The sequence below is a fragment of the Aquarana catesbeiana genome, linkage group LG02, assembly GCF_042186555.1.
Source record: "Aquarana catesbeiana isolate 2022-GZ linkage group LG02, ASM4218655v1, whole genome shotgun sequence".
Classification (NCBI taxonomy): domain Eukaryota; kingdom Metazoa; phylum Chordata; class Amphibia; order Anura; family Ranidae; genus Aquarana; species Aquarana catesbeiana.
This window is the reverse complement of record NC_133325.1, coordinates 64122517-64136294: the sequence shown is the minus strand read 5'-3', so window position 1 is coordinate 64136294 and position 13778 is coordinate 64122517. Positions and strand designations below refer to the sequence as shown.

Genomic DNA, 13778 nt, shown 5'->3' with positions numbered 1-13778 from the left:
TTCAAGTCATCAGACCTTCTGATGTAAGATAAGCTCTAGCGTGGACATCTCACCTCTGCAGTTGGGTGAACAAGCACGTATGTTTTTACTCATTAAATTGAACCTGAACTGTTAAAATTGTGCCTAAAAAGGCAAACAGAGGGCAAAGGTTTATTGGGCTAATCATCAAACATTTTTCCCATTACTGGCTTACTATGCCTTGCTCTGCAATGTGTCTCTATGTAGAGCCAGGCATCTTGACAGCAAAGCAGGGCTTTGCTTTCTTGTGTCATAGCTGCCTCCCTGATGACTAGTGTGGGAATGAATGAAGCGGTAGCGGGGAGAGAATTGCTTTTCAGGTCCTCAGGTACAGCTTTCCCTCCAGTAAAGAGAACAGTGAGCAGCATAGTAGTGCCATCACCAGATCTCACTCCAAATTTCTTGAGAGTAGCAAACACAAACTGCTGTGCTTTAGTCTCACAATGCAGAAATACAGCTATGAGGTTGATGAACCAAGCATTGAAACTACACTGCTATTTTTAGGGTGGAATTTAAGGCAAATGGTCAATTTAGGTACTGCTTAGACACAATTAACATTTCCAGATTGTTCCTATAAGAAAGCAAATCTTTGCTTTTTGAGTCAAGATATTTAAAATTTTCTCTAAAAGACTTACCTGTAATATGGTAACTGACTTGCCGATTAATATCAGAAGTGTCATCATCCCAAGTACTGAGTATTGCCACCACCTCCCCTGGAGCATCACTTTCTTTTATAGATCCTTTGTACACTGCCTGCTCAAAGACTGGACCATTGTCATTGACATCTGTGATGGTTACTGAAACAATGGCAGAAGATGAAAGAGAAAGTGTTTCTCCAAGGTCAGATGCTACCACAGTAAATGTGTAAGTTGGATTTTTCTCATGGTCTAGTTCCTTAAGTGTGCTGATCCAGCCATTATTTGAATCAATGGTAAATGTTTCCAAAAGTTTGTCTTTTTCCCTCTCAGAAACAAGGCTATATGTTACTTGTCCATTGGCTCCCCAGTCTGCATCAAATGCCTTCACCTGAATGACATTAGTTCCTATAGGCATACCCTCCATTATTACTGCCTCATAGTGTGTGGAGTCGAAAAATGGTTTATTGTCATTTAGATCCAAGATCTTAATTTCCACATCAACGGTTATTAAGATGTCCACTTTATCCAAAGGTGCACTGGCTGCTACTTTGAAATGGAACACTGGTGTTGTTTCATGGTCAACCTTTTTGTCTAGTTTTAACATTCCACTCTCTTTGTCAATGATAAAAATATTATCCTTATTATTCTCAGGAAATTCACCGTTGACTGTGCTGAATAGTGCATCTTGGACTGGGGTAAGCTTAAAGGAATCTATGGTAGTCCCTATCACAGTATCTTCTGGCACTGCAAAGGTGTACTGATGCTGGGTGAATGTAGGTAGAACAGTTTCTGAGGGGACAACATGAATGTACACAGGAATAAGAGAGTGTTTCATTGGAATTCCACCATCTACAGCTTTTACAAAGAAGGAAAGCACCGTATTTTTCAGCTGGTTAAAACTGCCTTTTGTAACCATCCAGCCATTGTCTGGATCGATTTCTAGAAGGTCGGCTACAGACACAGAGGCCTCACTGTAAAGTGAGTAAGTAATTCTGGAATTTGCTCCATCATCTGCATCAAAGGCTTGGACCTGGGTGACGAGGTGGCCCTTCTCCACGTCTGCCTTAACACTTGCTCGATATTCAGTAGCTTTAAACTGTGGAGCATTGTCATTTTCATCTACAACTAGAACCTGGACTGTGCAGAAGGCAGCTCGCCCTCCACCATCCAAAGCACGTAGAAATATATTGATGTCCTGCTCAAGTGGATTTTCTCTGTCGAGTCTCTCTGTTGTAACAATTTGCCCCAAAGAGTCAATGTAAAATCGATTTTTGGCTACGTCGTTAATTATTGTGTAGGTAACATGCCCATATATACCTGAATCTCCATCGGTTGCTTTGACATAAATGACTTTAGTTCCAACAGGAGCATTCTCTCTTACTTCAGTCACATAAACACTTTGTGCAAATACAGGACTAAAAAGATTTGCTCCGAGAATCTTTATGTGCACCTGTGCCGTACTGGTAAAGAGTCCATCGGAGACAGAAATATTTAAACTGTGCATTGGCTCCATTTGTTGCTTGCGGTGACTAGATAGAGTGATGACACCACTTTTGCTATCCATAACAAAGTTCATGCGATCATTTCCAGAAAGAATGCTGTATTCCAATCTATCAATGTCAGTGCTGTCGGCATCGGATGCTTGGACGCAGGTGACAAAATGTCCTCTTGGTGCAAGCTCACTGACGTAAGACTCATAAATCAACTGATTGAAAATTGGAGGGTTGTCATTTAAATCTGTTATGTAGATTGTAACTAGCATCTCGCTGCTGAGTGATGGGAAACCATTATCCGTTGCCCTGATTTTAAGGATGCTTTGCTGTGACACCTCATGATCTAGTAGTCTAGCTGTGAGTATTAAACCGCTTGTGCTATCAATATGAAATGAATCAGTGTTGTTGAACATGTCCTGGACAATCTGATACCTTATAGCTTTATTATTATCAGAATCTGCATCTGTGGCGACAACTTGCAAGACTGGTGTCCCAATTAAAGAGCTTTCTGAAAGGGTTGCATTGTATGATGAAAACTGGAACACTGGAGGGTTGTCATTGACATCATTGACACTGATGTCAACGATAACCTCAGCCCGTGCGCTGGTAAGTGAGTCACTGGCTCGTACAGTCAACTTAAAGTATGGGTTTAATTCAAAATCTAATGGACTCACAACACTTAGCACCCCAGTGTCAAAATCTATATTAAACTGGTTAAATGGATCTCCATCCACTATTGTGTAAATAATTCCCTGCCCTTCTGGGCTTGTGGCATTAATACTTAATATGGGTGTGTTCATTAGAACGTCTTCATTTACTGTAGCCGTATAAAAGGCCTTATCAAATACTGGCATGGCTTTGTTGACAATAGTAACTGGAAGCTCAATAGATGCTGATAGAGAAGGATCGCCAAGATCTTTGGCAATTATAATTAGTATGTACTCCAAGTTGGAGATGTCAGAATCAAACATTTTCATTAATGTCACACTGCCATTCTGCCTGTCAATTTCAAAATGGCCATAGTCATCTTCCAAATAAAAGGTTAGCTCTCCATTTTTTCCTTTGTCTTTGTCTATGGCAGTTACTTTGTAGATAAGAGTCCCAGGTTCAGCATCAACCTGTACAGCAGCATAGTATGGAAGACCTACAAAATATGGAGCATTATCATTTATATCTTCAATATTGACCTTGACAACAACTCGTGCCACACGGAGATGATCTAATTCCCGACTCGCTTCTACTACCAGCTCATAGACCTCCTCCTTTTCTCTATCAAATGGGATTCCTGTGGTTTGGATAACTCCAGAAGTAGATTTGATCTTAAATTTATTTCCTGGGTTCAATATTGTATACTTTATGGGCTCATTGAGGCGATGACCCACTGCATTCACCACAGCAATTTTTGTAACATTAGTGGTGTTTTCTGCTATAGATGCTGAATAAAAGTCTTGGGTGAAATGTAGACCACTGTCCATGGCTTCTTTCACTAATATGGTTACGATGGCAGTGCTATAAAATTTCCCATCTGATACTTTGACCATTAGCATGTAATGATCTTTAGATAAACTGCTGTTTTTTACGGTAATCACTCCACTGTTAGAATCAATTACAAAATGGTTTAAGTTTCCTTCAGTTAGGGTATAACTCAGTTCTGGTGGAATGGCTAGATCAGGATCGCGTGCACTGACCTGTAGGACTTCAACACCGGCATAGGTTGGTAGAAGTAATGTTGTTTCAAATACTGCTTCTGTGAACACTGGAGGGTTATCATTAACATCACTTACATCAATAGAGACTTCAACTGGACTTTCGGCAGTGAGTTGGGGACTTCCACTATCTCTTACATGCACATGAAAGTGGAAATATGCTATGGTTTCATGGTCCAGATAGGCTATAGTCCGTATGGCACCAGTGCTGGAATCCACAGTGAAGTACTTTTTGGCTGTTGATTCGACAATCTGGTACACAAGCAAGGCGTTCTGGTTGCTATCAGCATCGGTTGCTCTTATGACCAATGGAGATTTGTCAGAGTTCCGAACTATGCTGTTGATCGGGGCTGCTTCACTGATACTACCAATATATTGGGAACTGAGGAACACCGGTGCATTGTCATTTTGATCAAGAATCTGGATATTGACGGTGGTGTTGGAAGCCATGCCTGCCATGTTTGTAGCTTGAATGATGAGCTGGTAAGATGGCATCTGCTCAAAATCAAGTGCTTTTTGAGTCGTTATAACTCCAGAATAGGGGTTAATTGTGAAGGCTCCTTCGGCATTCCCAACTCTGATCTCATAAACTAGTGTGGATTGGCTTATTGCTGACACTAATACAACTGGTGTTCCTACATCCACGTTTTCTTGAACCTCAGCCTGGTACTCGTTCTGCGTGAACTTTGGGTTGGAATTGTCAGACAAAGACAGTGAAATCCTCACAATGGCAGCAGCAGAAAGAGGTGGACTCCCACGGTCAGTTACTTTGACAGACAGCACAAACTGACCCATCGTGGACATGTCTGGTTCCTTGGCAACAGTGATGATGCCCAATACTGGCTCAATTTTAAATGTGTTTGCAGTATTACCTAAAAAAAAAAAAAAGAGAAAAAAAAAAGTTACAGCGTTAGATACATGACATTGGTAGAAACATTCAGCTATCCAATTTTGTGGCACTCAGACACATCAATGTATATATCATGATCAGTACAGCTTTAAAACACAAGGACACTCTGTTACATGATGGATAGCAGGCTACTGCGTGTCACCCGTGTTAGATGATTTGCTTAGTGAGGTGTGAAGGATCAGGTCACTCATGACAATTTGTTACAGAGCTCAACGAGTGGTTTATTATTTGCAATTACAATATAAAGACATGTGTGCATTTTATTGGTAATACTGTACATGTGGTGTTATATAAGTACTTCTTGATTTATTTTACTTATTTAATTAATTACTTTATTTTTTACAGTGAGTTAGTTTCTTTCAGACATTCACCCTTTTTTTTATTGCTTAGTGCAGCAAAGAAAACATGTGTATTGCTGTATCTATAATATGGGGCAGGGCTTTTAATAACCTACCAATTTCTTGTCAATGCAAATGACTTTCAATATTACAGAAGCCATACACAGCTCAATTATCTTGTTTAGCCCGTTAAATAACGTGGATGGAGGAATTTCCACTCCTGGCTATTGCATTCAGACAGCCGCGGTGCTGCAAAACAGTGACTGCATTTTGATAGGATGCAGTCACTGACTGGCCAGTGATTTTCCACTTGACTTTGTTGAGCTGCTTGGTACTTATAGGGCCGCTCATGGCACAAGTTTCAGCCAATTCAACAGGAATTGGCCAAAACTGGAGATGTCTATGGCTGTAAAGAAGTAATGGAGCTCCAATAAAAAGGCGTCTAAATTGAAAGCAATCACAAGAGGTCACCGGCTCACAATTCTTCTGTCTGACTTCTGCTAAAACCAAGGCTACTGAAGGTACCTGCCCAGTATGCCCAGACACTCAAAGAAAGTCACTTACAGTTCAACAGAGTCAATGGTTTTTAAAGTCCTTATTAGGCTCAATGTAAGAATGAAAGGAAAATATAATACAGTACCTTGTACAGACTTTGCTGTATTTGTTTGGTATTATCAATTTGACTCTGTATTAGACATGTGCCATTAGTTCAATTCATATGAATTTCCGTAAATTTGTACATTCGGGAGGATCCGAAATACGAACCGCTATGCTTCCGAATTTTGTACGAAATACGAAATTTTGCTTACGAATTTCGGATCCAAATTCCTAACGAACATTCGTAATTGTTACAAAAAGTTAACAAACCTAAAAGTTAAAACCCCAGGAAGTCAGCAAAGCACAGGGATGGTGGGAGCCCCTCATAATGATAAATCATAACGAACATTCGTAATGGTTACGAAAAGTTAACAAACCTAACGAAAGTTCATATTTCGTACGAATCAGAATTAAATTTCGGACACGAATTACGAAATATGAATTCATTCTAATACGAAACGGAATGAAACAAGACAAATTTATTGACGGCGCACATGTCTACTCTGTATAGATTTATATGTATGTATATATATATATATATATATATATATATATATATATATATATATATATATATATATTAGAGCTACACGATTCTGGCTAAAATGAGAATCACATTTTTCTTTGCACAGAATAAAGATCACGATTCTCTCACGATTCTCGCGGTGTAACATCTTCTTTCACATTATACAAAAAAAAAAAAATTGGGCAAACTTTACTGTTTAGGTTTTTTTTTTTATTAAAGTGTATTTTTTTTTTAAATTGCATTTTAAAAAACGCCGCACAAATACGGTGTGACATAAAATATTGCAACAACCACCATTTTATTCTCTAGGGTCTCTGCTTTAAAAAAAAAAAAAAAAAAATCATGTTTGGGTGTTCCAAGTAAATTGTGACATGCTGTTTTGAAGATCGGGAAGGGAAAAAGATTGCAATTTTGATTCTTAACGATTAATCGTGCAGCTCTAATATATATATATATATATATATATATATATATATATATATACACACACACACACACACACACACACACACACACACACACACACACACACACAGTGCCATCTTAACAGCATCATGGGCCCCTGGGTAACATAATGCACTGGGGTCCCTACCAAGGAGATGGTGACATGGGCGGCAAACAGTGGGTGTGGCTAAATTATGCTACATATTTAAGCCTCAAAATAAAATTTTATTTGATTTTTTACTATTTTTTTCCAATGTTTCCTTTTCATTTTTTTATGTTATTGTTTTTTAATAATTTTAATTTAATAATGTTTTAAAAAAAAATTCACAACGCTGTTGGGGCGGTATTTGATGAGATATCAAGGGTCTAAACAGATCCCCTGAAATCTCATTTTTGAGACAGGGAAAGGGACTGAGGAAACACATTTCCCAGCTCCTTAGCTGCACTGCGGACGAATGAACAGGAGGCAGAGGCTCCGCTTCATTCATAACCTAAAGCATAACAGTCACAGTTTACAATGCTTCAGTTATGAATGAATACATTGAGTGATCAGTTCCAATCACTCACTCTGTTACATAGTTACATAGTAGGTGAGGTTGAAAAAAGACACAAGTCCATCAAGTCCAACCTATGTGTGTGATTATATGTTCACTAAGAAAAGAAAGAGGCCATTAAATTACATATTTACCAGCCCCTTTCCTGCTCTCCATCCTGAAGCTTCCTGTGTACTTGCAGCTGCTGCCGGTGGCAGAGAAGGGAAGCCAGCAGCGCTGCGGGAATGGAGGTGGGGGATTGGTAGGGTGGGCACACAGGGGGTCCCAGGCATTGAGGGAAATTCAATAGCGATTAGTGTGGTGGTGGGGGAAATACCTGGAACTGATCTTTTGAGTAACACAGCCACACTCATTAGAACAAGTGACTTCCTCACACATACATCTATTACAGAAAAAAAAATGGACGTTTGTCCAACCAGGCGTGTTGTTGAGTGCCCTAGGTGTATCTCTGGTGCCTACTGCACTGTCTCTGAATGGGCAACTGTTACCATCCCCAGATATCCACTAGACACAAGGTTCCTCATGGGTTCCTAACCCCCAAAACGGCCAGTGGACCTCTATTGTCACCAACTCAACAAATCTGCTTTTCCTGCTTGAAATTCGGAGATATCTGTAGCCTTAAATAGTCACTCCACTTGGTTGAGAAAAAAAGAAATCCTATCTGGATCACCAAAGTACATTGCAACAATTTTAACAAACTTTTTTTTTATTCCTACCTGTTTCTGCTGTGAAGAAACAGCTGTTTGTTGTCTGTACAGTTAGTCTGAATAGGAGTGACTTTTTAATTATTAGGCTGATGTGCTTGCAGTTTTCCAATAAGGAACGATGCAGGATCAGCATCCCTTTAGAAGTGAATAAACCTTTGTGAGTACCTCACCAAAAAATGAAATTTTTGCTGCAGAAGACTTGTGACTTACTGTAGAGTTCTGTGAAAAACAATGAGCCAATCACACATGCACTCCAATACAGGAGGTGTGTTACTGGCTAGATCACCAGGTGAAAACAGAGGGGAAAAAAATTAAAAAAAAGAAAGAAAACACATGCAGCCACCACATCTAATGAATGGTAAACTGCAATAGATTGCTGCAATATATTACTGCAATATATTTTTGGATTGGGTTTAGTACCACTTTAAAAAGGAAAATTTCTACTTGGTATAATTTTCCCACAAAAGTGCAGTTACCCTTTAAACCGGTAGTATTTTAAAGGGATTGTAAAGGTAAAAAAACCCCAAACATGTCTATACTTACAGAATTCTCCTCTATTCGGGTCCCCCGTCGGCACTCCTGACTCCTCCCCTCTGTCTCACCTCATTGCCGGGTCTCACTGCCTTTGCTGGGGCACCAGGAGCTATTGGCTCCCAGTGCTGTCAATCAAAGCCAGCGACGAGAGGACGGGGCTGAGTCCCGCGCTGTCTGTGTCAATGGACGCAGCAGCAGTGCTCAGGAGCAAGCACACATGAGTCTCCCCCCATGGGAAGCGGCTTCCCGGTGCCCCAGCAAAGGCAGCGAGACCCGGCAATGAGGTGAGAGAAGATCTACAGATGCGCACGGGGCTGGATCGAATGAGGGCTCAGGTAAGTAAAGGGGGGCTGAGGGGGCGATGTTGACACCTAAACATTTTTTAACTTAATAAAAGGAATGCATTAAGGTAAAAAAATGTTTATGCTTTACAATCATTTTAAAGAGCAATAGTCCATGTAAATAATTTATACGTATTAAAGACTGGCTAAAACAATAGGATGTGGTAAATATAAAATGTACAGTGGAATCTTGGTTAACGAGTAACATGGTTAATGAGTATTTTGAAAGACAAGCAACTTTTAAAAAAAAATCCTGATTCGGTTTGCGAGTGTTGTCTCGCGAAACGAGCAGAATTTAAGCTAATGGGGTGTGCAGTACCGCATTTGGCCAGAGGTGTGGGGGCGCCGGTGACACTTGGAACGGTTCAGAGCCGTTTGGAAACACTCAGAATCACTCAGAAATACTCGGAAATACTCCGTTCCCGAGCGTTTCCGAGCCTTTCCAAGGGTTTCTGAGTTCAGCCGAGCTGTCCCCGAGTATTTCAGAGGCTCCTTGGCGCACCCCCCCCCACCTCTGGCCACATGTGGTATTGCATGCAATAGAACTCAATGCGGAACAAATTATCTTCATTTCCATTGACTTCTATGGGGAAACTCTCTTTGATATGCAAGTGCTTTGGATTACAAGCATTCTCCTGGAACAGATTATGCTCATAATCCAAGCTTCCACTGTATACAGGAAACATATCTGATCCTCGTGGTAATGCCTTTGGTAATCTGAAAAATCAATTTTCAATTAAAAAACAAAACATCTTTTGTCCTTGTGAGCTGAGCCTAATGTCTCTTCATAAGTCTCTGAAAGAGGAAATGTGAAAAAAGTCCACGTAGCCTTAAAACTCAATAAATTCAAATTCATAAAACAGCTGCCAAGTGTGGTCTAGGTTGGGAAATAAATAAGAGGAACTCAGAATCCAATGGGGCATTAATATAGAACCCCGGAGACCCAGCAGTAGTATACAGGGCAAGCAAATCCCTGCTTCAGCTCTTCACTAACTTTCTACTTTGTCTGACTTATTTTTTACAATTACACATTTAAAAAAAAAAAAAGAAAAAGTTTCCGATTGCACAGACACAGAGGGAGTTATTACTGTACAGAGACAAATTCACTACTGGAATCTGAGCTGAAATCTCATGTACAATGTCTACAAGATAAACTAGCACCGTGCTGGCTAAGCTGTATCGGGTTCAGTTACTGATCGCTGCCATGGAGTCTGTATGTAGTCTTTTTAAAAGTTTTTCTTACAAGTGCATGAATTAACACCAGTGGTGGCTGGTGCTCAAAATTTGAGGGGGGGGGGGGGGGGTGCAATCTGAAAAATTCTGAAAAACACTGAAAAAAACCCATCAATTGCAGCCACTGTGCCCATAAAATGCAGCCACTGTGCCCACCATATGCAGCCACTGTGTCCACCATATACATCCATTGTGCCCATCATATGCAGCCTCTGTGCCCACCATATGCAGCCACTGTGCCCATCATATGCAGCCATTGTGCCCATCATATGCAGCCTCTATGCCCATCATATGCAGCTTCTGTGCCCATCGTAAGTAGCTTCTGTAACCACCATATGCAGCTTCTGTGCCCACCATATGCAGCTTCTGTGCCCATTATATGCAGCCTCTGTGCCAATCATCTGCAGCTTCTGTGCCAATCATATGCAGCTTTTGTGCCCATATGCAGCTTCTGTGCCCATCATATGCAGCCTCTGTGCCCATTATATGCAGCTTCTGTGCCCATTATATGCAGCTTCTGTGCCCATCATATGCAGCCTCTGTGCCCATTATATGCAGCTTCTGTGCCCATTATATGCAGCTTCTGTGCCCATCATATGCAGCCATTGTGCCCACCATGTGCAGCTTCTGTGCCCACCATATGCAGCTTCTGTGCCCACCATATGCAGCTTCTCTGCCCATCATATGCAGCTTCTGTGCCCTCCATATGCAGCTTCTGTGCCAATCATATGCAGCTTTTGTGCCCAACATATGCAGCTTCTGTGCCCACCATATGCAGCCTCTGTGCCCATCATATGCAGCTTCTGTGCCCATTATATGCAGCTTCTGTGCCCACCATATGCAGCCTCTGTGTCCATTATATGCAGCTTCTGTGCCCACCATATGCAGCTTCTGTGCCCATCATATGCAGCCTCTGTGCCCATCATATGCAGCCTCTGTGCCCATCATATGCAGCCTCTGTGCCCATCATGTGCAGATTCTGTGCCCACCATATGCAACTTCTGTGCCCACCATATGCAGCTTCTGTGCCCATCATATGCAGCTTCTGTGCCCACCATATGCAGCTTCTGTGCCAATCATATGCAGCTTTTGTGCCCACCATATGCAGCTTCTGTGCCCACCATATGCAGCTTCTGTGCCCATTATATGCAGCCACTGTGACCCCCCCCCCTCGTCCGCCATCAGACCGGCACTTACCCCATCCGGGTGACGGCAGCGAGCTGTGGGATGGGCAGGCAATGGCTCCTGCATCCTCCATGGTTCCCGTGTGTCTCCTCCTCCATGGCGTGGGTCACGCACACCGGCAGTACCTCGCGGGAGGAGGTCCGGCACTTACCAAGCTGTTGGGTCCTCTTCGCTCCTGTGTCAGCAGCGGTGGCGGAGGAGTCCGATCCTCCAGCTTCCTTCCCTGTGTGTCTCTTCCGCCTCACTGACCTGCCTCCTGATTGGTGGGGAGGCACTCTGGTGTGAAAAAATTCGCTATGGTCACACAACAGGGTGGGATCAAGGCGCACTCTCTGCACCCCGAGCCCACCCTTTTTTGAAGCCTATTAGAGCCTCAGGCTCTAATCAGGTGCTTCAAAAATAAACACCCCCTCCCGCGCTGCCATAGGAGTCCATGTGTCCGGCGTCCTGAAAGAGGCCGGGCGCATGGATAGGGAGGTGGCGGCAGGGATTAGGGGGGTGTGGCGCCCATGCAGCCACAATGCACGGGCAGCCCCTGATCGACAACTATCTCTGCATACATTTTTACATACGCAAAAACATTTAAAGGGGTTGTAAACCCAGAGAAAAAACAAACAAAAAAACCTGTAAGATAAAGGCATAATGAGCTTGTATGCATCACATAGGAGACATGGAGGAGCTCATCTATGAGGAAAGATTAGAGGAACTGAATCTATTCTCTCTTGAGAAGAGGAGATTAAGAGGGAGATGATCAACATGTAGAAATATATAAAGGGTCCATATAGTGAACTTGGTGTTGAGTTATTCACTGTAAAGTCATCACAGAGGACAAGGGGCACTCTTTACGTCTGGAGCAGGGGTCTCCAAACTTTCTAAACAAAGGGCCGGTTTATTTTCCTTCAGACTTTAGAGGGGCCGGACTGTGGTCAGCATGAGTTGATATTTTCCTGACATCAGTGGGGGTAAACATCATCTCATCTGGTATAAGGGGGAGGAATAGTGCCTCATCATTGGTATCATAGGGAGGAATAGTTATTTGTGTCAGTGGGAGAAATGGTACCCCATTGCTGGCATCAGTTGGCAGAATAGTGTCTTATAGGTGGGAGGAATGGGGCCCCAAGGGCCGGATAAAGGCAAGCAAAGGGCCGCATCCGCCTCCGCAGTTTTTAGACCACTGGTCTAGAGGAAAAGAGATTTAATCTTCAAATATGGAAAGGTTTCTTCGCAGTAAGAGCTGTGAAAATGTGGAATAGACTCCCTCCAGAGGTGGTTCTGGCCAGCTCAGTAGATTGCTTTAAAAAAAGGCCTGGATTCTTTCCTAAATGTACATAATATAACTGGGTACTGACATTTATAGGTAAAGTTGATCCAGGGAAAATCCGATTGCTTCTCAGGGGATCAGGAAGGAGCAAATTGGATCATGCTTTGCTGGGGTTTTTGCCTTCCTTTAGATCACTGTGGGTATAGGATTGTGTATATAGGAATGTATGATTTTTTTTTCCTTTTTATCCCTTTTATTGGTTGAACTAGATGGACTTGTTTCTTTTTTTCAACCTGACTAACTATGTAACTCTGGGGGTTATTTACTAAAGGCAAATCCACTTTGGACTACAAGTGCACTTGGAAATGCAGTCACATTAGATTTGAAGGGGGACATGCAAGGAAAATAAAAAACAGCACTTTAGCTTGCACATGATTGGATGATAAAATCAGCAGAGCTTCCCCTCATTTCAGATCTACCCCTCAGATTTAAAGTGACTGCACTTCCAAGTGCACTTGTAGTGCAAAGTGGAGTTGCTTTTCGTAAATAACCCCCTATGTGTAATGGATGCAACATGGTGTAAAAGGTGGAGTTGCCCTTTAACATGCATTTTACACTTTTTTTTTTTAATCCGCGCATAAGTGATAGAGAAGCTTCAAGAACACAGATTTTCCTCAGAGAAACTGTGTTACAAACATAGCGTGTTATTATAGCCTCTGCTGCATTGGACAGTGAACAAATGGAAAGTGCTCTGTGCTAAGCAGCTTCCTGTTCCTTCACAAACACAGTTTACTATGCTTCAGTTATGATTGGACACAGGAGTGATCAGTACCAATCACTCACTGTATTCATTCAGATAATGAATATGTCATTTACCAGCCTCTTTCGCCACTCTCCATCCTGACATATCCCCCGCAGCAGCCAGGGAGAGAGAAGAGGAGGGAATCCGGCTGTGCTGTGGGGGGTGGTGGGGGTGGTACATGGGGGATCCAGGCAGCAGGGGGAATCAGTGCTGCACAAGGTAATTAGGGTGTGCCCAGGCACACCCAGCCCACCCCATGTACATGCCTATGGTTACAAAGGCTCATTTTAATAGTCTGTTTATTGGAAAAATTACTAGATATCCTACGTTTACCTACAGCCATTTTTTTTTAAGTGGTTGTAAAGTCAGAAGGTTTTTTTTATCCTAATGCATTATATGCATTAAGATAAAAAGCCTTCTGTGTCCAGTAGCCCCCTTCAGCCCACCTAATACTTACCTGAGCCAATCTCATACCAGCATGATACCAGCAT

The 13778-nt window shown here is 42.1% G+C and overlaps 1 protein-coding gene across 9 annotated transcripts in view; it reads right to left on the bottom strand.

Annotated features, from left to right (window-relative positions):
* The window catches only part of FAT3 (FAT atypical cadherin 3), a 974406-nt gene that overhangs the window by 173373 nt on the left and 787255 nt on the right, over window positions 1–13778 (bottom strand). For all 9 annotated transcript variants that reach the window (XM_073612988.1, XM_073612979.1, XM_073612983.1 and 6 more), the window contains one exon: window positions 654–4727. In XM_073612988.1, coding sequence (XP_073469089.1) covers window positions 654–4727 — 4074 coding nt within the window. The remainder of the gene's footprint in view (window positions 1–653; window positions 4728–13778) is intronic.